This window comes from Triticum aestivum, chromosome 3B (genome assembly GCF_018294505.1).
Source record: "Triticum aestivum cultivar Chinese Spring chromosome 3B, IWGSC CS RefSeq v2.1, whole genome shotgun sequence".
NCBI classification, from domain to species: domain Eukaryota; kingdom Viridiplantae; phylum Streptophyta; class Magnoliopsida; order Poales; family Poaceae; genus Triticum; species Triticum aestivum.
Genome location: NC_057801.1, coordinates 709155105 through 709177463, shown reverse-complemented (window position 1 = coordinate 709177463; position 22359 = coordinate 709155105). Strand labels below are relative to the sequence as shown.

At 48.4% G+C, this 22359-nt stretch overlaps 1 protein-coding gene across 1 annotated transcript; it reads right to left on the bottom strand.

The window, feature by feature from the left end:
* Positions 1 to 561: 561 nt before the first annotated feature.
* Positions 562 to 1790, bottom strand: LOC123066151 (transcription factor MYB2-like). The gene has a single exon (XM_044489297.1). The coding sequence runs from the start codon at positions 1760 to 1762 to the stop codon at positions 839 to 841; it is 924 nt and encodes a 307-aa protein (XP_044345232.1). The 5' UTR covers positions 1763 to 1790; the 3' UTR covers positions 562 to 838.
* Between the last annotated feature and the right edge of the window lie 20569 nt (positions 1791 to 22359).

Sequence of the window (22359 nt, the reverse complement as noted above, 5' to 3'; positions counted from 1 at the left end):
GGATGGGAGTGGCCGAACACTTGTTGTAGTTGGTGTGGAGGCCGGAGGCCACCCCAAAGGCGTGTAGAAGCTCTCGAACAACGGAAATGTCGTGGTGGTCCGGGCGACAGAAGACGACGACGTCGTCGGCGTACAGAGAGATGTTGGAGGCCGCGTGTCTCGTGGTGAGCCGCTGGATGAGGCCGAGCTCGACGGCACGGACGAGCATGGAGTTAAGAACGTCGATGACGATGGTGAAGAGCATCGGAGAAACCGGGTCGCCCTGGCGAAGGCCACAGGCGTGGTCGATGGGGGGGGGGGGGGGTGGCCGTTGATCATGACGCGGGTGGAGGCGGTGGATAGAAGGATCGACATCCAATCTCGCCAATGTTGGCCGAACCCCAGGTGCTGCAGGGTTTCGAGGAGGAAGGGCCAGGAGACGCTATCGAAGGCCTGCGCGATGTCAAGCTTGAGTAGCATGCGGGGGGCCTTGAGGTCTCGCCAACGTTTTTCATTTCTTTCCCTTCTTCTTTTGTACATATCACACTTGTTTGATTTATATTAATGAAAACGCCGTAGAACAATAGGTTTGGGCTTAAAAAACACGTACTACTGGACTGACCGAAACATTTCAAATTTCAGTGAACTCTCCCAAGTTTCTTTTCTGAAATTAATGGTCCTATGTTAATTCGTATTACTACCATTGACCGTACAAGGAGGCATATATCAGAATTCAGAGCACCCTTCCATTTTGTTAACTGTGTTGATTAGCAATCAAACAGATCATACTACAATAAATCTGGTCGTTAATAAAATCGAGGTAGCTGACGTAGCACAGCACTTCTAATTGATCAGTAGTTCAGTACTGGTGTTGTAACCATATGTCTTCCAGGCTCCACTTGTCGTCTCTGGATTCTCCTAATTCGAAGTCCGGGAACACCACAGAGTCCGCGCCGTCATCGCACGCACGAGCGAGGAGCTCCGACCAGCTCCCGTCGAACATGTCTTCGCTCCTCGCGCTGCCGCTGCCGCACTGCTCGCTGCCTGAGCCTGACCAGTTCGTCCCACTGCCGGCCGTCAAGACAAGCTGGTTCGACGGGAAATGCACCTCAAGAGACACCGATGAACCAGCCGTGCTCGACGTGGTCACCGTCGAAGTTTCAGGAGAATGGCACATGCCGACGCCGCCGCGGCAAGCCGGCGCGACACTAAGAGGGTACACGGGCGACGCCGCGTGCTCCAGGCTCGGCGCCGGCATGGCGGTGGCGGCCTGGATCCTCTCGACGAGGCGCGGCATCCAGAGGTGGCGCATGACGTCCCGGAACTGCCGGCTGTCGACGTCGCACTTGAGCTGCTTGGCGTGCTTCTGCACCCTGGTCCGCCAGTAATTCTTGATCTCATTGTCCGTCCGGCCCGGCATCTCCCGCGCGATCCTGGACCAGCGGCTGCCCCACCGGAAGTGGAGCTCCAGGATGAGCAGCTGCTCCTGCGGGGTGAAATCGCCGCGGCGGACGTCGGGGCGGAGGTAGTTGAGCCACCGGAGCCGGCAGCTCTTCCCCGTGCGCCTCAGCCCCGCGGCGCAGGCAAGCTCGTTCCACCGGCCCTCGCCGTGCGCGGCGATGTGGCCGGCCAGGAGCGCGTCCTCCTCCATCGTCCACGGCCCCCTCCGGAGGTCCACCGCCTCTTGCTCCCCGCCCGTCGTCGCCGCGGCCGCCGGCCAGCCACAAGACCCCATCCAGACGGCGTCCATGCCCGTCGACCCGAAGGAATCGAAGTGATCCATAGACTCGAGAGTGAGCTTGAGTATGTTGTTGTTGTTGTCGTTTGTTGGTGCAGGTGGAAGTTCGGATGAGACGAGGAGACGGGGAGAACGGCGGGTTATATAGTGGAGAAAGACGTGTGGGCTGGTCAAATGAGAATATAGGACATGTGTTTGCCGCAGTAGTGCTACCCAGCCGCAAAACGGAAAGGGATGCTAATGCTGATTTTAAATGAGAGAAAATGGGTAGGATCGGTCGCATAGCAGAATTATTTAAATCCACTTGGGCGACTGCTTGACTGCAGAGGGTTGAACGTTGACCTGATGACTGATGCATACTACTACTACTGATGCGTGCAGCGCGCGTGACCTTGCTTTGGCTACGAAACGAAATTCTCCTTTTTTTTCCTTTCGTCTCTCTCTGACTTCTTTTCTACGAACTGAGGGTGGCTCTCGAGATCACGTGCACCCGCCTGAATAACAAATAAAACAATGGAAAAGAATTCCACAAACCAATAAAAAATAAAATAATAGAAAAAAAATCTATTTTAAACCTTTTTTAGTGTCGCAGAAAAAACCTTTTCTGAGCACTGATGTTCTTTCCTAGAGCACTAGTGTCATTTCTTGCGTGGAGAACATGCCAGGAGAGATTCCCCGTGGGGCGCGTCACGAGAGGGTCCCAATCCACATCGGCGGAAGCAGAGGCTTTATTGGCCAGACGTCATGGGTATGATGGGCGCCCAATGCAGTGTCCCTCTTCCTCCTTTCTCATCTTACGCGTGAGTCCTCACAAAAGGACGGGGATGATCTCGTGCTAAGTTGTGGTCTTGGATGTTAAGGAGGGAAGACTAGGAGGATGAGGTACTGGCTCTCCGAACGCTGACATAGAATGGTGCGCGGCCATGCGGGATTATCGAGAGATCCTTTGTCGTTGATTGTGCAGTGGATGGGCGTACCCCCGGTGAAAGCGATGTCCCACCATGGTTGCTTGGTCGTATTGGTTTGGATTTGAGGACATTTTTGCGACATGTGGTTTATTGTTTGGGGATCTTGCTGATCCGGAGTATGTGGGAGAGCATCCATATGATATATAGGATATGCCACGTCGTCCTCCCTGGGCGGCACAGGGGAACCCTAGTCGTCGTGCCACCGGGAAGCCTCCCTCAGCCAACTCCCGCATTGCCACCGCGGGCGAAGCCATGCCAAGCCCCGAGATGGTGGTAGCATGGCGGATTCGTCTCCGTCGGCTCTGCGCCCCCCTCCTTCCCCAAGATCCCTTCTTGGTGCGGCTTGGGTGTGAAAGAGCATTTATGCTCTTAAAGTTTTTGGTTTTCATGACAACATATTCTTGTGTTCCAACCACATGTTCTAGTTGTAAACAGTGCCATCAAATCATGGAAGAATGCATGGATAGTTAGATTCCCCTCTACTGGCAAAAGGAAAAAGAGGCATTGCCAATTCTTTTCATGTTGTTATTGTGTCCATAGGAAAACCACACTATTAAGAGGGGGTGCACCTTGAAAATACTTTGGAATCAACTTCGCGTACACAAAGATACAGACACAACCAATCTCATTATTCCGGAGGAGAAAAGTGCCCAAATTCCATAGTTGGAGAAGTTTCTGTGTAGGCCAGAACTTTCGGGCACCAGAACCTTCGGGGCAGGTTTGGCCAGCTTCCGGACAACCCAGACGCATTGCACAATCTGTGTAATCTCTCTGTTTAGCTTAGAACCTGCCCGGGCCCTGGCTTAGAACTTCTAGGTGGCTGGAACTTCTGGGACGCGGAACTTCCGTGGTAAATGTGGACAGCTTCTGGGGGCTATAGTGTGATTGTGTACTTGTGCAATCTCTCTGTTTAGCCCTGAACTTCCGTCTGCGGGGGGAATTTCCAGGGAACGCGGAAATCCACCTCAATAGTTGGATTTGCCCCCCCCACCACCACCACCACCAATAAATAGTCTTCTTCTTCCCCACGAAGGACTTGATGACTCCATTTCTCTCTCCATTTTCAGAATTCAATTTCTTGGAGATCTTCCTCCTTACCCGAACCAAAGCTTTTGATATTTTGACAAGCGAAGGAGAAGTGTCTGATATACACATTTACCAAAGCAAAAGTTGATTCCCCCCTTTTTCTCATGGTGCATCTTGTTACTCTTGGAGGTTGGAGACTCCTAGACGTAAGGAGTGCTCCAGTGAGGAATCGTTCATTGTGATTGCCCCCAAAATGTTTGTGACGGTTGAGAAACACTTTCGTAGTGTGATCTCAAGGGGGAGAATAGGGTGAACCTTCAGGGCACTGGTGTGCCTTTGTAGTAACATCCACCTCTCTAACAGTGACTAGCTTCCCTCCAAGGAAGTGAAAATCGACATACATCCTCATCTCTTGGAGTTGCAATTATCCCCAACCCTAGCTCCCTAGTTGTGCACTAGTGCAGAACCAGTCTATAGCACCGGTTCGTAAGGCCCTTTAGTGTCAGTTCTGTAACCGGCACTAAAGGGTGGGGACTAAAGCCCCCCTAGTCCCGGTTCAACACGAACCGCCACTAAAGGGCCACCACGTGGCACGAGCCCGTGCCGGAGGCTGGGAGACCTTTAGTACCGGTTGGTACCAACCGGTACTAAAGATTTTTTTTAATTTTTTTAACTTTTCTTCAAAACAAAATCCTGATTTTCAAATTTTTGAATTATTTGATGATTAAATCTCTAATCACCCCTCATCATTGCTCTAATCATCCATCATCATTCCAAATCATCTAACTTCTCGGCCGGTCAACCAACCTCTCACTACTCCAGCCTGAGCACACTTAACTTCTGAGTTCTATTCCCCCTAGTTTCCAAGTCTGTACTTGTTGTTTACCTGAAAATAGTAAGTTGTCAATCCTATTAACCCTCAGGAGTTTAGCTTGAGCATGAAGTCACACGTTTCACCGTTTGAGTTTGAAACTATTATTCTAAAAAAAATTATTTAGTAACTCTAATATTTCTTGAATAAGTAGTTTGACCATTGTTTAACCACAGTTTGACCAGATTTGACCATAGTTTGGCCAAAATTCAAAAAAAATTAAATAATTATTTAGTAACACAAATATTTCTTGAATAAGTAGTTTAACCATAGTTTGACCACAAGTTGACCAGATTTGGCCAAAATTCAAAAAAACTGAAATTTGAGCATAATTTTTTTCCTTTCAGAATTTGAGGATTCTAAAAATTTGCAAATTGGCCTATGGCAGTCGAAATCGGATGCGGACTTTTGTGCTGGTTTTTTGATATATTATGCTTTTTTCGACATCGTATGCAAAAGATATGGTTGTTTTACTTTTTCCTAACACTTTTTTGCAAAACTTGTCGAAATTTATGTTTTTAAATTTCCCTAACTACTAGATGTAGTAACATAAGTACATCTCGAAGGATTTTTATTTTTGAAGTTTTTATCATTTTGTTTTGTTTTTTTAACAAAGAAGGCGATACGGGGGGGTTTAGAGTTTGAAAATTTACCTATAGTCCCGGTTTGTGACACAAACCGGGACTAAAGGGTCAACCTATAGTCCCGGTTTGTGTCACTGACCGAGACTAAAGTGGCTCGTGGGGCCCCGGCCTGACGCCAGCCTGCCACCACCCCTTTAGTCCCGGTTTGTGACACAAACCCGGACTATATGTCACAAATGAACCGGGACTAATGCATAGCCGTTCGAACCGGGACTACCGCGCACGAGGCGCGGTACTACCGTTGAGGCGCGGATGTAAAAAATTACATCCGCTCCTACTACCGTGACGCAGCGGTACTAGGTACGAGGGCCACGGTACTACGACTCTAGGGGAGCGATACTACCGTGGCCTCCCGCGGTACTACCGCGCAGGACGTGCGGTACTACCGTGTGGGCGCGGATGTAAAAAATTACATCCGCCCCTACTACCGTACCGGAGCAGCACTAGGCCTGGGAGCCAAGGTACTAAGGCTCCAGAGGAGCGGTACTACCGTGACCCCCAGCGGTACTACGGCAGGTGCTTGCGGTACTACTGCTCCATAGAGCAGTACTACCGCAAGTACAGCAGTAGACGTCAGATTAAGCACTACTAGGATAACGGAGAGACACTCCAAAGTGCAAAGGAAAGGAAGGACATGTGTACGTGTTGATTCCACCCGAACCTTTCCGACGCGGACCCCCTCTTAATAGTACGACTCTCCTACGACTCAAATCCACCAAAGAGAAACGTAGAACAACGTCGTCTTCAATAGTCTTCGAGGGGCACTGAATCGTCTTGTGCCTAGTGATGAAGCGTCTGAGAAACTCAAGGCACACGATTAGTCCGCAAAGGCATTGTCATCAATCACCAAAACACCTAAGGGATAAATATGCCCTTACAATCTCCTCCTTTTTGGTGGATTGATGACAATACGGGATTTGCACATAGATGAGATAATATAGGGCAAAGGCAAACCCCACCTCTCTAGAATATAGACGGGCTCCCCCTAGATGTGTGCAATCTAGAAAGATGCTTTGGACTACATAGCACACAAGCTAGGATCAACACTCCCCCTATATTTTAGAGACAAAGGCATGATGACTAATATCTAAGCAGAGCATAGCATAAAGGTAGCACAATATATCACGAGCTTGCTAAGATAGATAGAGTGCATATGTCTTACACCATATGAAGTAAAGCAACCCAAAGCAATTGAAACGAGGTTCAAACGAGGTTCAAACGAGAAAGCAGCACACACACACCGAACACGAACGACGATACACGACTCGCAAATCCCTACACTCTCTCCCCCTTTGGCATCGAGACGCCAAAAAGGCAGAGAGGACACCTACACACAAGGGGTGGCTCAAGCAGGGAACTCATCCCAACCCTCTTCGTCGGACTCCTCGGTAGCAGGGATGGTCTCCTCGACGTCCTCCTCAGAATCAGTCCACCTGTAGCCTTGCTTCTCCATCCACTCGGCCTCTAGAGTGATGCGATCCTCAGAACCGCCAGACACTTCCTCACCATAGAGCTGCAAGATCTTCTTGTCCCGGCGACGACTCTCCTTGGATGCCACGTGAGTCCTGTACTGGCCCTTAGCTTGTATGCAGAAAAGAGTCTTCATCTTGTCCTTCAGCTTCTTGGCCCACGAGGGCATAGAGGAACTATGGGAAGGCCTGGCAGCACGGTCCTCAGTAACATCCTCTGCGCCAACATCCTCCTCATCAATAGCAGCCCTAGCAGCAGACGCCTCAGCACAAGTAGTAGTGTTGGCCCAGTTGGACTTGACACGGAGACAGATGGGATCATGACGAATCCAGTCTGGAGCAAGGAACTCCTCACCAGGGAACATCTTCTCCCAAGTCTTCGAGATCAGCAGAAACAGATAGGGCCCATAGATAGGCACCTTGCGGTTGAACACTGCAAACCGAAGCTCACACCACATGATGTGTGAGACATCAAGTGGCTGAGTCTGAGACGCACGAGCCTCCTCGCATAGGAGCATCATATCCACCATATAGGCATGAACCTTGTCCTTGTCACCAATGCGAGGGAACAAAGAGTTGCGGAAGATGCGATACATGATATCCAGAAAGGAGTTGAGCACCCACCCTGTCTTGACATTGGGAAGCGCCTTCTCAACATAGAATGGCTGAAGCTTGTCCTTGTTAGCAGACTCAGGATTAGCATGGGGGCGAACACCCACGGGAGTGTCGAGCCCGTCACCAGGAACATGTAGCAAATCCATGAACTCCTTCCAGGTAGCATTCAACTTACGTCCATTGGTCATCTAGGTCATCCTTCGCTCCTCATCAGGGTGAAAGTAAACTGAGGCAAAGAATTGACAAACAAGCTCAAGGTCATAGTCAAGGTGAAAGGAGATCACATGTTCAATACCAAACTGCTCCACCAAATCCAGACCTTCTCCAAAGTACTGATGGAACTTGTCCTTCCTCAGGTGATGCATTTCTATCCATTTGACATCCACGTAGGTATTCTGCTTGTTCTTGATGACATCCAGATAAGTGAGAGTCTGTTGCTTGTTCCAAAACAGTTCACAACCTCTGACATTAGCACGAGGATGCACATACGGGTTGAGCTTCCTGAGATGGACGAACTCAGATTGGGGAATCTCATCCATGCCCTTGCTGGGTTCCTTGTGCTTACTAGCAGATGTCTTGACATGGCGCTTGGGGGCAGAGGAGTCCTCTAGTGCTTCACCTGGATTGCGCAGACGCTTGGAACCAGTGTCACGACTGGGATTGGAACGGCGAGAGCCACCACCTGAGACACAAACGCAAAAACACCCACGACAAGCAAAAAGGATCAATGCAAAGACCACGGCAAAGCACAAGAAACACATAAAAAGTATACTTGAAAGTTGCCATGAGATAGAGGTAAACCATGGTAGTACTGCCAGGGCCTGCGGTACTAAAATTTTAGTACCGCTCCAAGTCGCGGTAGTACCGTGCGAGGTCATGGTAGTACCATGGTGGAAGCGGTAGTAAAACTTTAGTGCCGCAGCGAGTGCGGTAGTACCGCGCCAGACGGGCGGTAGTAACGCACCGCGTCAGATCCAAACGACGGTTTGAATCTGAAAAGAACCGTGAAACCACGGCGGTGCTACGGTGATCAAATCTAGCACAGGACAAAAGACAAGTATAATTCTTACGCAAGACTATGCTCCTTCATCCTACTCTTGCATAGATTTAGCCTAAGAATCTCTAGAACACACAAGTCTCCCCCAAACACCTAGAGACAATGAACACAACAAAAACGAGAAGGAGTTGGGGAAAGACCTTGGTCCATAGCAAGAGCACGTGGTGGGGAACAATCCCACCGGACGGAATCACGGGACGGCAGCCGGAGGCGGAGATCCTGTGATGGACGCCGGCCCCGTTCTTGAGCGAGGGAGAAAGAGACGAGGTGGGGAACGGGCGAATGGGTATGGGGGAGTTAGAACTCCCCCTGCCCGTCCTTATCCCCACGTGGCTGAGACGTTGCGGTAGTACCGCATGTCATCGCGGTAGTACCGCCTGGGCGGAAGTACCACACCGAAGCGGTAGTACCGCTCTCCCAGGCGGCAGTAAAAAAATACTGCCGCGTGAGGGCGGTAGTACCGTGCTCCCCTCACGCGGTAGTACCGTAGCTGGCTGTGGTAGTACCGTGAGCTCAAGAAAAAGCAGATTTCAAACAAAAGAAGAAGGTCTTGCAAGGAAACTTTTAGCACAAAGGACACCACAAGAACACGCACAACCCAAAGGCAGAAAGACAACAAGAAGAAATCACACAACACAACCTCTCAAAAGGAGAGGACGGTGGCCAGAGCCACCTATGTTTGAGTTAGTTGGTATGGCACCGCGAAGAATTATCCTTGGGCCCATGACCAAAACTCGTCTTTGAAGCACAAGTACCATAAAACATGGCTAATGTGAAAGAGTTGATCGATTTATGCATGATGGGGGGAGGGAGAGTTCATTGAGAGAACAACACTCCCCCTATGTCCATGCCTACACCTAAACTAGACAACAAGTTGAGTGTGGTGGGGGGTGCATGGGTTCAAGTCACATTGCTCGAATCAATGATATTTAGCTCATGCCTTAACTCGCAAAATCTTGCTTCATCCAAGGGCTTCGTGAAAATATCTGCAAGGTTATCATGAGTGTTGACATACTTGAGCTCGATCTCCCCTCCCCTAATGTGATCCCGGATGAAGTGATACCGAATCTCAATATGCTTCGTCTTGAAGTGTTGCACCGGGTTGAGAGGAATCTTGATGGCACTTTCATTATCACACCAAAGAGGCACTTTGTCACAAATGACACCGTACTCCTTTAAAGTTTGCCTCATCCATAAGAGTTGTGCACAACAACTACCTGCCGCCACATATTTCGATTCGGTGGACGAGAGAGACACACAACTTTGCTTCTTGGAAGACCAACTCACCAAAGAGCAACCAAGAAATTTGCACCCTCCGGAAGTGGACTTCCTATCCACCTTGTCTCCCGCCCAATCAGAATCCGTAAATCCTTCAAGCTTGAAGTTAGCTCCTCTTGGGTACCATAGGCCAAAGTTTGGGGTATGAGCCAAATATCGAAAGATTCGCTTGACCGCCACAAAGTGGCTTTCCTTTGGTGCGGCTTGGAACCGTGCACACATTCCCACACTCAACATGATATCCGGTCTAGATGCACAAAGGTAAAGCAAGGAACCAATCATAGAGCGATATACCTTTTGATCCACCGCTTTACCATTGGGATCAATGTCAAGTTGGCACTTGGTGGGCATCGGAGTAGAGGACGGCTTGACATCACTTAGCTTGAATCTCTTAAGCATGTCTTGAGTGTATTTGGCTTGGTTGATGAAGGTACCTTCTCTTCTTTGTTTGATATCAAAACCAAGGAAGAACTTCAACTCTCCCATCGAAGACATCTTGAACTTAGAGGTCATGAGAGCGGCAAATTCTTCATTGAAAGCATTGTTAGGGGAACCAAAGATAATGTCATCAACATATAGTTGGCACACAAACAACTCCCCTTTGACCTTCTTAGTAAAAAGAGTGGGATCAATTTGCCCAACTTCAAATCCACGATCTTGTAACAACTCGGTAAGGTGGTCATACCACGCATGTGGGGCTTGTTTAAGGCCATAGAGTGCCTTATCGAGTTGATACACATGATCCGGGAAGTAAGGATCCTCGAACCCGGGGGGTTGCTTGACATAAACCAACTCATTAATAGGACCATTAAGAAAAGCACTTTTCACATCCGTTTGTTGTAACTTAAAGTTGTGATGGGAAGCATAAGCAATCAATAAACGAATGGATTCAAGGCGAGCAACTGGAGCAAAGGTTTCACCGTAGTCGATACCCTCGACTTGGGAGTAGCCTTGTGCTACCAATCTTGCCTTGTTGCGAATGATGTTCCCTTGAGCATCTTGCTTGTTCTTGAAAATCCACTTGGATCCAATGACGTTATGGTTCCCTGAAGGCCTTGGCACCAACCTCCACACCTTGTTGTACTTGAAGTTTTTGAGTTCTTCATGCATGGCATTGAGCCAATCCGAGTCTTCGAGCGCCTCATAGACCTTTTGGGGTTCAACACAAGAGACAAACGCGTGATGTTCACAATAGTTTGCTAATTTTCTATGAGTGCTTACCCCCTTTCTTAGGCTTCCAACCACATTCTCCATGAGATGACCTTTGGTGGTGAGTTTGGAAGCAATCTTCGCGGCACGACGCTCTAATTCCTCCTCGGATGTGGAAGGAGGAGGGTTAAATTGATCATCTTGAGCGTCGTCTTGAGCTTGTTCTTGACCTTGAGCTTGCTCATGATCTTGAACTTGCTCGAGGGGGAGAACTTGACCTTGGGCATCATTTGGAGGTACACCACCATCTTGAGATTGATCTTGCCCTTGGTCTTGTTCACGAGCTTGAGGGCCTACACTTTGTTCTTCGGAAGCGTGTGGGTCTTGAGTAGGTGAAGGCTCCACTTGAGTGGAGCTTTGTCCTTCTCCTTCGGCCACAAGGGGTTCCTCAATGGGTAGAATATGACCAATACCAATTCTTCTTATGGATTGGGGAGGAATTTCATCACCTACATCACAAGTACCACTTTGCTCCACTTGGGAGCCGTTATTTTCGTCAAACTCCACATTACATGTCTCCTCAATGAGTCCGGTGGACTTGTTGAGAACACGGTAAGCATGAGAGTTTGTAGCATAACCAACAAATATGCCCTCATAAGCTCTAGCCTCAAATTTAGACAAACGGACACCTTTCTTGAGAATGAAACACTTACACCCGAACACCCGGAAGTACTTGAGATTGGGCTTGTTTTCGGTGAGTATCTCATAAGGGGTCTTGTTCAAGCCTTTGGGGAGATAGAGCCGATTGGATGCATGACATGCGGTGTTGATGGCTTCGGCCCAAAAGTTGTATGGAGACTTGAACTCCGCCATCATGGTCCTTGACGCATCCATCAACGTCCGGTTCTTCCTCTCCACAACACCATTTTGTTGAGGGGTATATGGTGCAGAATATTGATGCTTGATCCCCTCATTACTAAGAAACTCATCCAAGGTGTAGTTCTTGAACTCGATGCCGTTGTAACTTCTTATTGTCAAGATCTTTGCATTATGTTGATGTTGAGCTTCATTTGCAAAGTCGATGACGGTTTGTTGAGTCTCACTCTTCCTGTTGAAGAAGTATACCCAAGTGTATCTTGAATAATCATCCACAATCACCAAGCAATACTTTCTACCCCCAAGACTATCAAAGGATGGAGGCCCAAATAGGTCCATGTGCAGGAGCTCCAAGGGTCTCTTCGAGTAGATGATAGTCGTGGGAGGGTGAGCCGTCTCATGAAGCTTTCCTTTGATACAAGCATTGCAAGCACGATCTTTGGCAAAACTAACATTTGTTAGTCCACGGACATGGTCCCCCTTGAGAAGACTTTGCAAAGATCTCATATTGACGTGGGCTAAACGGCGATGCCAAAGCCATCCCACATCAACTTTAGCCATTAGGCATGTCGCGGTCTTAGTGGGTTGCTCCGAAAAGATAATCACATAGAGACCGTTCTCGACATGCCCAACAAAGGCTACTTTAAGAGTCTTGCTCCACAAGAGGGGCACGGTATCAATATCAAAGAAGGTGGCAAAGCCCATGAGTGCAAGTTGACGAACGAAAAGTAAATTGAACGCAAGGGACTCAACAAGCATGACTTTCTCGATCGTTAGATCATGAGAAATGACAACCTTGCCAAGACCCAATACCTTGGAATGTGAGGCATCCCCCCACTCGACATTGGTGGGCATAGATGGGATCTTTTGCACGTCCACCACCAAGTCCTTGCTCCCGGTCATATGATTTGTTGCTCCACTATCAAGCAACCATGATCCCCCACCGGAAGCAAACACCTACAAGAGATCAATGCTTGGTTTTAGGTACCCACTTAGTAATGGGTCTTTTGATGTTAGTAACAAGGGTCTTAGGAACCCAAATAGACCATTCAATGTACTCATAATAATAACCAACAAATTTAGCATAAACATGCCCATCACTAGCACGGCACAACACATAAGAGGGGTTAAAGTCGCCGGCTTTGTTGGGAGAGATGGCCTTAGCCTTTTTGGCATCACCACTCTTTGCATTGTTCTTCTTCTCCTTGGGAGCACCCTCTCCCTCCTTCACAAAAGTTTGCTTAAGCGGGGGAGGTCGTTTGGTCTTGTTATTCTTCTTCTCGTTCTTCTTCTTGTTCTTGGACTTGGGTGAGAACCCACAACTTCCTTTTGATTGCTCAAAAGGTCATTTAGGTTCTTCTCACCTTGTATGCATGACACAAGACCTTTCTCGAGTTGTTCCTTCAACTTGGCATTCTCCTCCACAAGATGCACATGCTCAAAACACGGGTTAGTAGCATTTGCATTATCAATTAAGACCATGTGAGGAAATGTGGCCTTTTCCTTGGTTAGCTTAACTTGGAGTTGAGCATGAGACCCTTTGAGGTTTGCATGAGCACCTTTCAAGACCTTATGGGCCTTGTCAAGTACATCAAACTCCTACTTGAGTCTAGCATGATCAACCCCAAGTTTAGCCTTCTCGGAAGTTAGTACACGAGACACAACAAGAGCATGATCAAGATCTTTCTTTAATTTGGCATGGTCATCGTTGTGTGACTCCTCAAGAGCCAAACGATGCCCACGCTCTTCCTCAAGAGCATTAGAGAGATCTGATATCTCATCGGCATTGTCACGACTATGACCTTCCATCTTAGAGATGGTTTCTTCGTGAGCCTCGACCATGTCATTGGCTTCACCAAGTTGTTCCAAGAGAGCAACGAAGTGCTTCTTGGATTTGCCCTTGAGCTTACTCATGAAGGACTCAAATTCATTTACCTCCTCATTAGACCCCTTACCATTATCAAAACCAACCGTCGAAGAAGGATTAGGAATAATGGTGGTTTTGATGTTGGGGGTTACCTTGTTGGTGGCTTTAGCCATGAGGCACTTGGCGGTGATGCTCTTGGTGAAGTTCTTCTTGTTGGGGAAGGACTTGGCTTTGTCTTTTCGAATGAACTTGCCACCATTGTCTTCCCGCTTCTCGTAAGGACAATCCGCAACGAAATGGCTCACATTGCCACAGTTGAAACACGTTCTAACTCGTTGCTTGCCCTTGAGGCCACTTGAGTTGTTCTTGTTGAAGTTGGGTGTTGTATTCTTCTTACTCCAAAATTGTCTTGAGGCAAGAGCCATGTGCTCATGATAATCATATTTCGTGTCTTCGGGGTTGCTCTCCTCATCTTCCTCATCTTCCTCTTCTTCCTCTTCTTCCACACTAACCTTGGCCTTCAAGGCAAGGTTGGGCTTCTTTGCCCTTTGAGAACGGAGCACCGCATTATCGGCGGTCTTGTCCAAGATGCTCATTGCAATGAACTCATACAACACTTCACTTGAGGTCATGGAGTGGAAGTCCGGTCTTTGACGAATGACGTAGGACATGGCCTTGTTGTAGGGCATCATGGCCTTGAGGAACTTGCGCTTGATCCAATTGTCATTCGTGTCCTTGCTCCCATGATCTCGGAGTGCGACCGCGAGTTTGGTCACTCTTCGAAAGAGCTCACGAGGTTCTTCATCTTCTTTCATTGCAAACTCATCGGCTTCATCTTGCACCACTTCATAGTTGGAGCATTGAATGCTAGCACTTCCTCGGTAGAGAGACACAACACTTTGCCATGCGTCTTTAGCCATGGCATGAGGTCAAAGGTGAGGGAGATCTTCGGGAAGGATTGCATCTTGGATGATGAAGAGAGCACTCTCATTGAATTGATTATCCACGGCTTCTCGAGGGGTGAAGTTGCTTGGGTCATGTGGATAGAAACCTTCTTCTATAATTCTCCAAAGATTAGTATTCACATGTTTTAAATGACGCTTGAAACGATAAACCCAAGCATCAAAATCCTCATTTTTCACAATCTTAGGAGGAGGACCGGCATGATTTAAATGAGTAGAGGGAATCGGTCCACCATAAGTAGGAGGTTCCACATGGGCAAAGATGCCGGTGCCATTTCTACCACTAGTAGAATGACCCTTTTCACTATTAGCTTCCCCCTTGTCGGAGTTGGCATCCGTCACCTTGTTAGTGGGATCACCCACTTTCATCAGCGAGGTGGATAGTTTAAGTCCTTCTAGGAAATCAGTAAACATGCTTTTAACCTCGGTCGTCATGGAGGTTTTCAATGTGTCTAAAGCCACATTGAATTCCTCACGTGAGACCGAGGTTCCCCCATCGGCCGTAGATGAGATAGGATTCACACCGGAGTGCTCCTCCGCACCGTCGTTGGTGTCAACCATACTCTTCGGACGGCAAAGTCCTTAATAAAGAGACGAGGCTCTGATACCAATTGAAAGGATCAATATGGTTGACTAGAGGGGGGGTGAATACGCAACTAACAATTTTTAAGCTTTTCTTTAACAATTTAAACCTTGCGACAAAATAGGTTGCCTAGATATGAAACTAAGTGGACAACCTATATGATGCAATGACAACTAGCACACAAGCAAGCAATAGATACAACACAAGTAAGATTGCAAAAGTAAAGGCACGAAATAACCAAGAGTGGAGCCGGTGAAGACGAGGATGTGTTACCGAAGTTCCTTCCTTTTAAGGGGAAGTACGCCTTCGTTAGAGCGGTGTGGAGGCACAATGCTCCCCAAGAAGCCACTAGGGCCACCGTAATCTCCTCACGCCCTCACACAATGCGAGATGCCGTGATTCCACTATTGGTGCCCTTGAAGGCGGCGATCGAACCTTTACAAACAAGGTTGGGGCAATCTCCACAACACTTGGAGGCTCCCAACAACACCATGAAGCTTCACCACAATGGAGTATGGCTTCGAGGTGACCTCAACCGTCTAGGGTGCTTGTCGGTGTCAAAACCGGCGGATCTCAGGTAGGGGGTCCCGAACTGTGCATCTAGGCGGATGGTAACAGGAGACGAGGGACACGGTGTTTTTACCCAGGTTCGGGCCCTCTCGATGGAGGTAAAACCCTACTCCTGCTTGATTAATATTGATGATATGGGTAGTACAAGAGTAGATCTACCACGAGATCAGAGAGGCTAAACCCTAGAAGCTAGCCTATGGTATGATTGTTGTATATGATCTATCGACTAGCCTGGCCTCGGTTTATATAATGCACCAGAGGCCCAGGATAACAAGAGTCCTGGCCGAATACGCCTGTGGGGGAGGAGTCCTTGTCTTGATCGTCAAGTCTTGTGGAATCTTCCTTGTATGCGGCAGCTGTCCGGCTGGCCCATGAGTATACGGCCATGGGGGTCCTCGGCCCAATCTAACAGACCGGGAGATGACGTGGTGAGTACCCCCTAGTCCAGGACACCGTCAGTGCTCAAACACCCAAGAGTAACAAGATCCGCTAGGGATTAGTGGGGGGAATCGAATATCTCTTGGTGGAAGTGTAGATCGGGCCCTTATCACCCAATCCCGAGCAAATCAACAAGTTTGATTGGCTAGGGAGAGAGATCGGGCTAAAATGGAGCTTAGAGCAACAATGGAGCTTAGAGGTGGAAGAGGTAGTCAACTAGAGGTAGGAGATGCCCCTTTTATAGTCATGGAAAAGATCCAATCGTTATCCACATGTTCAGCCTGCGACATGCGGTACTACTGCTCCAGGAGCGCGGTACTACCGCAAGGCCACGCGGTACTATCGTGGAGGACCACGGTACTTCCACGGCAGCAACAGAGGCCGGGACTTGCCTGACTGAGTGCAGTACTACCGCTTGCGCGGTACTACCGCTCCCCCTTGCGGTACTACCGCAAGGCAGGAAAGTCAAAGCCTACGAAGAGCGCGGATGAAATAAAATACATCCGTGCCTACATCCACTGAAAATGAAACAGTGCAAAAAATCCGATGCGGTACTACCGCGCACGAGGCGCGGGACTACCGTTGAGGCGCGGATGTAAAAATTACATCCGCTCCTACTACCTTGACGCAGCGGTACTAGGTATGAGGGCCACGGTACTACGACTCCAGGGGAGCAGTACTACTGTGGCCTCCCGCGGTACTACCGCGCAGGACGTGCGGTACTACAGTGTGGGTGCGGATGTAAAAAATTACATCCGCCCCTACTACCTTACCGGAGCAGCACTAGGCCTGGGAGCCACGGTACTAAGGCTCCAGAGGAGCGGTACAAACGTGACCTCCAGCGGTACTACCGCAGGTGCTTGCGGTACTACCGCTCCATAGAGCAGTACTACCGCAAGTACAACTGTAGCTGTCAGATTAAGCACTACTAGGATAACGGAGAGACGCTCCAAAGTGCAAAGGAAAGGAAGGACATGTGTACGTGTCGATTCCACCCGAACGTTTCTGACACGGACCCCCTCTTAATAGTATGGCTCTCCTACGACTCAAATCCACCAAAGAGAAACGTAGAACAACATCATCTTCAATAGTCTTCGAGGGGCACCGAATCGTCTCGTGCCTAGTGATGAAGCGTCTGAGAAACTCAAGGCACACGATTAGTCCGCAAAGGCATTTTCCTCAATCACCAAAACACCTAAGGGATAAATATGCCCTTATAGTGAGGACAGGGGCCCTCTGCTCCCCATCTCACCTCTCGGAACTCCGGAAAATGCTTGCCAGAGACTTGACTTACTAAACACTGCGCTTGATGGGTATCGAGCGCGGTGTTGCATTATCACTTTGGCACAGAAGAAAAACTACTTGGAAAAATAAAATATTCAAAAAGAATATTTAAACAAAGCCTAGAAATAAAGTGCGGAACATATATATGACCAAACTAGCACATATGCACGTGCGTCGCAACGAGAGATAAAATAGTATGCATTTAAAGTCAGTGAGAATTATATGTGCAAGCAAAACCCTGTGTGCACATGAAAAGGGAACATTTACCTTCTCGGCTTCGCTGTGTGTGAAGGAATCAATCCACTATTTTTTCGATCATTAATCGAGGGCATTTAAGAGTTTTGTTACGTCATTGTATGCCAGAGAAAGCACATGAGTTATTCAATCTACTCTTTCTTTCAATCCTTTCAACCGAGGGGATTTTAAGGTATGAAGTTTCTGAGTATTCTATGAAACATGAACTATTTTTTAAATCCTGAACAATTTTCTGAAAAGTATGTACACATTCAAAAAACTCGAACAAAATATGAAAGAGAACATTTTTTAAAATTCACAAACATTTTCTAAAAATACCAACTTTTTTATAAAAACATAAACATCATTTGAATTTCTTAACATGTTTTTAAAATGGGACAATGTGTTGAAAATTCATAAGATTTTTAGAAACTTTTATACACGAACATTCTTTTTAATTTTGAAAATTTAACTAAAACAATAATATTTTTTGAATTTGGAGCATTTTTTGAAATGTCATTTTGAATGTCAGGCCCCCGACTCGATGTCACATCGATCTAGCTGGTAACACCTCATATCACTTTGCGGCCTCACGCACGGTATTCCCACGGGTGTCGTCTTACCTTTTCCCGGGACCGTTTGCGCCTTTTGGCTCACGTATATGATAGTGTCGCTAGCATCCATATGATAAAGAGCCCGGGCTGACATGACTAGTCGTAAACCCAAAGTGGCACAGACCTACAGGGACATGCATCCATGACCCAGCTTCGAACGTGTCGGTCATCAGCAAGTGGGTCCGGGCTGTAGCACTGGGCTAGCAGGACTCCGGTAAACCGGGCTGTAGCGGGCTAACAGGACTCCGGTACTCAAAGCGTGACATTTCCCCGAAGGGACAGACACAGGAACGAAGAAGGACACATGCCGGCCAGCCTAAGTGTTCCAGAGCAGTAGCAAGCTACCATGGCTCAGCGGTAACACTAGGAGACATTTCCCGGTAAGAGAGGCTACTAAAGATAAACAACTAGATGGTCAGATCCCACACATACCAAGCATTTCAATCATACACACAATATGCTCGATATGTGCAAATACAACGAAGCATCACAACATGACTCTACGACACAAGTACTTTATTTAAGGCTCAGGGAGCCATACATATCATACACAAAGGTATGGGTCTCACGACCCAACATACAAGTCATACAGTCATACAAGCCAGCAGCGGAAATAACTTGTCTGGGTACAGACAACTAGTAAAATAAAAGAGGCTTGGAAAGCCTGGCTATACTACGTGGTCCTTCACAAGCTCAGGGTCACCACCTGGGTCTTTAGCCTACTCGTTGATGTCAACGTCTACATAGAACCCATCAGAAGGGGTTGCAGCGTCTTCTGTAAAATTGTAGATTATAGCAACATGAGTACAAAGGTACTCAGCAAGACTTACATCAGATCCTACATACATGCATAGTATCAAGAAGGGTTGGTGGAGTTATTGCAGCAAGCCAGCTTTGACTCTTGGCTAGGCTATCCTACGATACTCCAACTTGAAATGGTTTTGCGCACACGAGTCCACTATTCACCACTTCAATACACTACCGAGGATCCACATCCGTCTTCCTACGGAAGAGCCATCCTCGGCACTCACACTTATCTTGAGGCTTTTAACAGTTTCCATTTACTTGTCTATGAACTGTATAGGCAACCAAGTAGTCCTTTACCGCGGACGCGGCTATTCGAATAGATTATGATAACCCTGCAGGGGTGTACTTCTTCATACATGTTTCCACCACTTAGCGTCTGCACACGACATGTGCTCGGCAGACTTCAAGCGAAAGCCGACGTGGGTGTAGACCACGACCTACCTAAACACTTAAGCCTCTAGTCCAGGTTTATCGCCTATTCAGGTTCCATCCGCAGGGAGTCCGGCCGAGGTTTCCCATACGGCCCCGAACGATGTGAACAGGGTTCCCGAGATACCTAACGGGTATTCGGTACACCCGGCCACGTACCTACCGCATCACAGCCCACCCCTACGGTCAGCGCTGTCCACGGCCTCCAGTAGGCTACAAACACCAGAAACTACTTGCAACTCCTGGACAGAGAGCTAGGGTGAATAAGAAGTCGAGCGGGGTCATATTTCAGGGCCCAATGTATGGTAGTAGCTGATTCTTAAATCACGCATACAGATCTCAGTGCTTAAGGTCGGCTTCAATGAAACAACCCACCATGTACTCCTACATGGCCTCTCATCGATACCTTTACCAAATCGTGTTCACCACACCACTCTCATTACCGACATAACCATTTCACTCTAGCCCATCACCCAGATGAACCAGACCTGACACGACTCTAAGCATAGCAGGCATAGCAAGGTAGGAACAACACATACATAGGGCTCAATCAACTCCTACACATGCTAGTGGGTTTCACTAGTTACTGTGGCAATGACAGGTCATGCAGAGGAAATGGGTTCAACTACCGTAGCACACAGCAGTTTGAATCGCGTTGTCTTAATGCAGTAAAAGAGAGCAGGGGCGAGAACATGGGATTGTATCGATATGATAAAATGGTTGGTTGCTTGCCTGATGGTTCGTTGCACGGATACGGTTCTTCGTTAGGGTAATCACGGTACTCCTCGGAGGCAGAACCTGTCGTAAAGGACACCGATACACAAGCATCACCAAACAATGTGCAACAATATGATGCATGCATGAAACATGGCAATATGAGTGTGTTGGGCTAATGCAACTAAAGCCAGAAGGGTTTGAACAAATTTGAATCAAAGATTCAAATTTCAAATTCAAATATGGCCTTTTAAAATGCTTTTCCTTGTTCTGATTAAAACATCAATTTAACTTGTTTGATCATGCATGAAAATAGTACAGATGGATAGATTGGATTTTTCTGATCATTTTTCATATATAATTTGTCCAATTTGGAGTTACAGAATAAAAGTTATGAATTTTTGAAGTTTAAATAATATTCTGGAATTTCCTGATTTAATTTAAATCCAGAAATTCAATTATTGCGTTAGCATGACGTCAGCATGACGTCAGTGGTCAACTGTGGCTGGCTGAGGTCAAACCTGACGTGTGGGGGCCACACGTCAGTGACAGGGGGGGTTAAACAGGATTAAATTAATCCTAATTACTAATTAGTGGCGCTGGGGCCCACTGTCAGTGTCAGGGGGGTTAACTAACGGTAGTTAGCGCTAACCTAACCACCTGGCCGACAGGGCCCACGCGTCAGTGACCCTGGGGGGGTCAAACCCCAGGTCGGACAAGTCAAACCCCACCGGCGACATGACGCCGGCGAGGTCCGAGACGGCGGCGAAAGTGCTTTTGGCCATTCCGGCAACCAAATGGACGGCGGAAGGCATCTACGTGTTGCTGAGGTTGAGCCGCGTCTATTGGTGGTGGTGGTTGGGCTCGGGGTGGCCGGAGTTGACGGCGGCGAGCTCGGCTGCGGCGGCCGGAGTTCGGGTGCGGTCGGGATCAGTGTTGCAGGGGGTTTGGGGAGGCGTTGGTGCGTGCTGCGTGCTCCTGGTGAGGTGGGGAGCACGATGGTGTGCTCGGTTGGGCGCTACGGCGACCGTGGCCACGACGGCATCATCGCCGGCGGCGTGGAGGTCTCGGCCGAGGTGGGGCTAGGGCCTACGGTGAGGGAACGAGGGGGAGAAGAGGGGGAAACGGTGGCGTAGCTCACCGCGGTTGCAGTGGGCGTCGAAGCGGGCTCGGGGACGCGCTGGAGACGGCGAATTCGACGGCGACGGTGGTCGGAGCCCGAAGAGGGGAACGGCGACGTGGCGGCGATGCAGGGCTTCCGGGGAGCTGTGGAGCGGTGGGGAGGAAGAGGGAGTCGAGGCGGAGCTTCTGAGCTAGTCGGGGAAGCGAGGGGTGGCCGGGGACGATGGCTATGGCGAACGGCGGCGACGGTCGTGTTCGGCCGTGAGAGAGAGAGCGAGGGGAGAGCCGGGGGAGAGTGAGAGAGAGCAGGGGGGAGAGGCGTGGCGTCGTCCAGGGCGTCGAGCGAGGAGGGGAGGGCAGGCAAGCAGGCGAGCAGGTGGCGTGGCGCGGTGGCCGTGCGCGCGCGCCGGCCACACGCCTGGCCGACTGGCGCCAGGAGGACGACGGCGGTGGTGGGCTGGGCTGGCTAGCTGGGCCGGCCAGCTGGCTGGGCCGCACAGGTAAGGTTTTTTTCCCTTTTTTTTCTGTTTCTGTTTTTATTTAATATATCTGCAACTTTGTTGAATTAAATAAAATACCTAGGCAACTCCAAAAATCACCAAACTACTCCTGGTCCATAGTTGGATTATTTCCAACATGAAACATTTTAGTTTGGAGATATTTGAGCATTTAAATATTTTATATTATTTTAAATGCCCAAATTCAAATATTTATGATTTAAATCAAAAACCTTAGGATGGCCTAGGAAAATGTGCACCACTTTTGGCAGAGGTTCTGAACCAAGGCAAAAATGATGGGCATTTTAGAAGGGCATTTCAGGTTCATTGAAAAATTATTCTAGTAACCCTAATTGGTTTCAGAGGGGACTGGGGGTTCTGTCATCCCCATTTCAAGTTTCTGATGAAAAAGTAAACATGATGCAACACTCTAATGCATGACTAGCTAGGTTGTGACAACTCACCCCCACTCAAAAGAATCTCGTCCCGAGATTTGGGTTCCTCCGCGAAGAAGGCGGGATATTCGAGTCGAAGACGATCCTCCCTTTCCCAAGTTGCTTCATCCTCA

Excerpts from the sequence above, each read along its gene's own strand:
- LOC123066151 (XM_044489297.1), bottom strand. The coding sequence starts at position 1,762 with ATGGATCACTTCGATTCCTTCGGGTCGACGGGCATGGACGCCGTCTGG.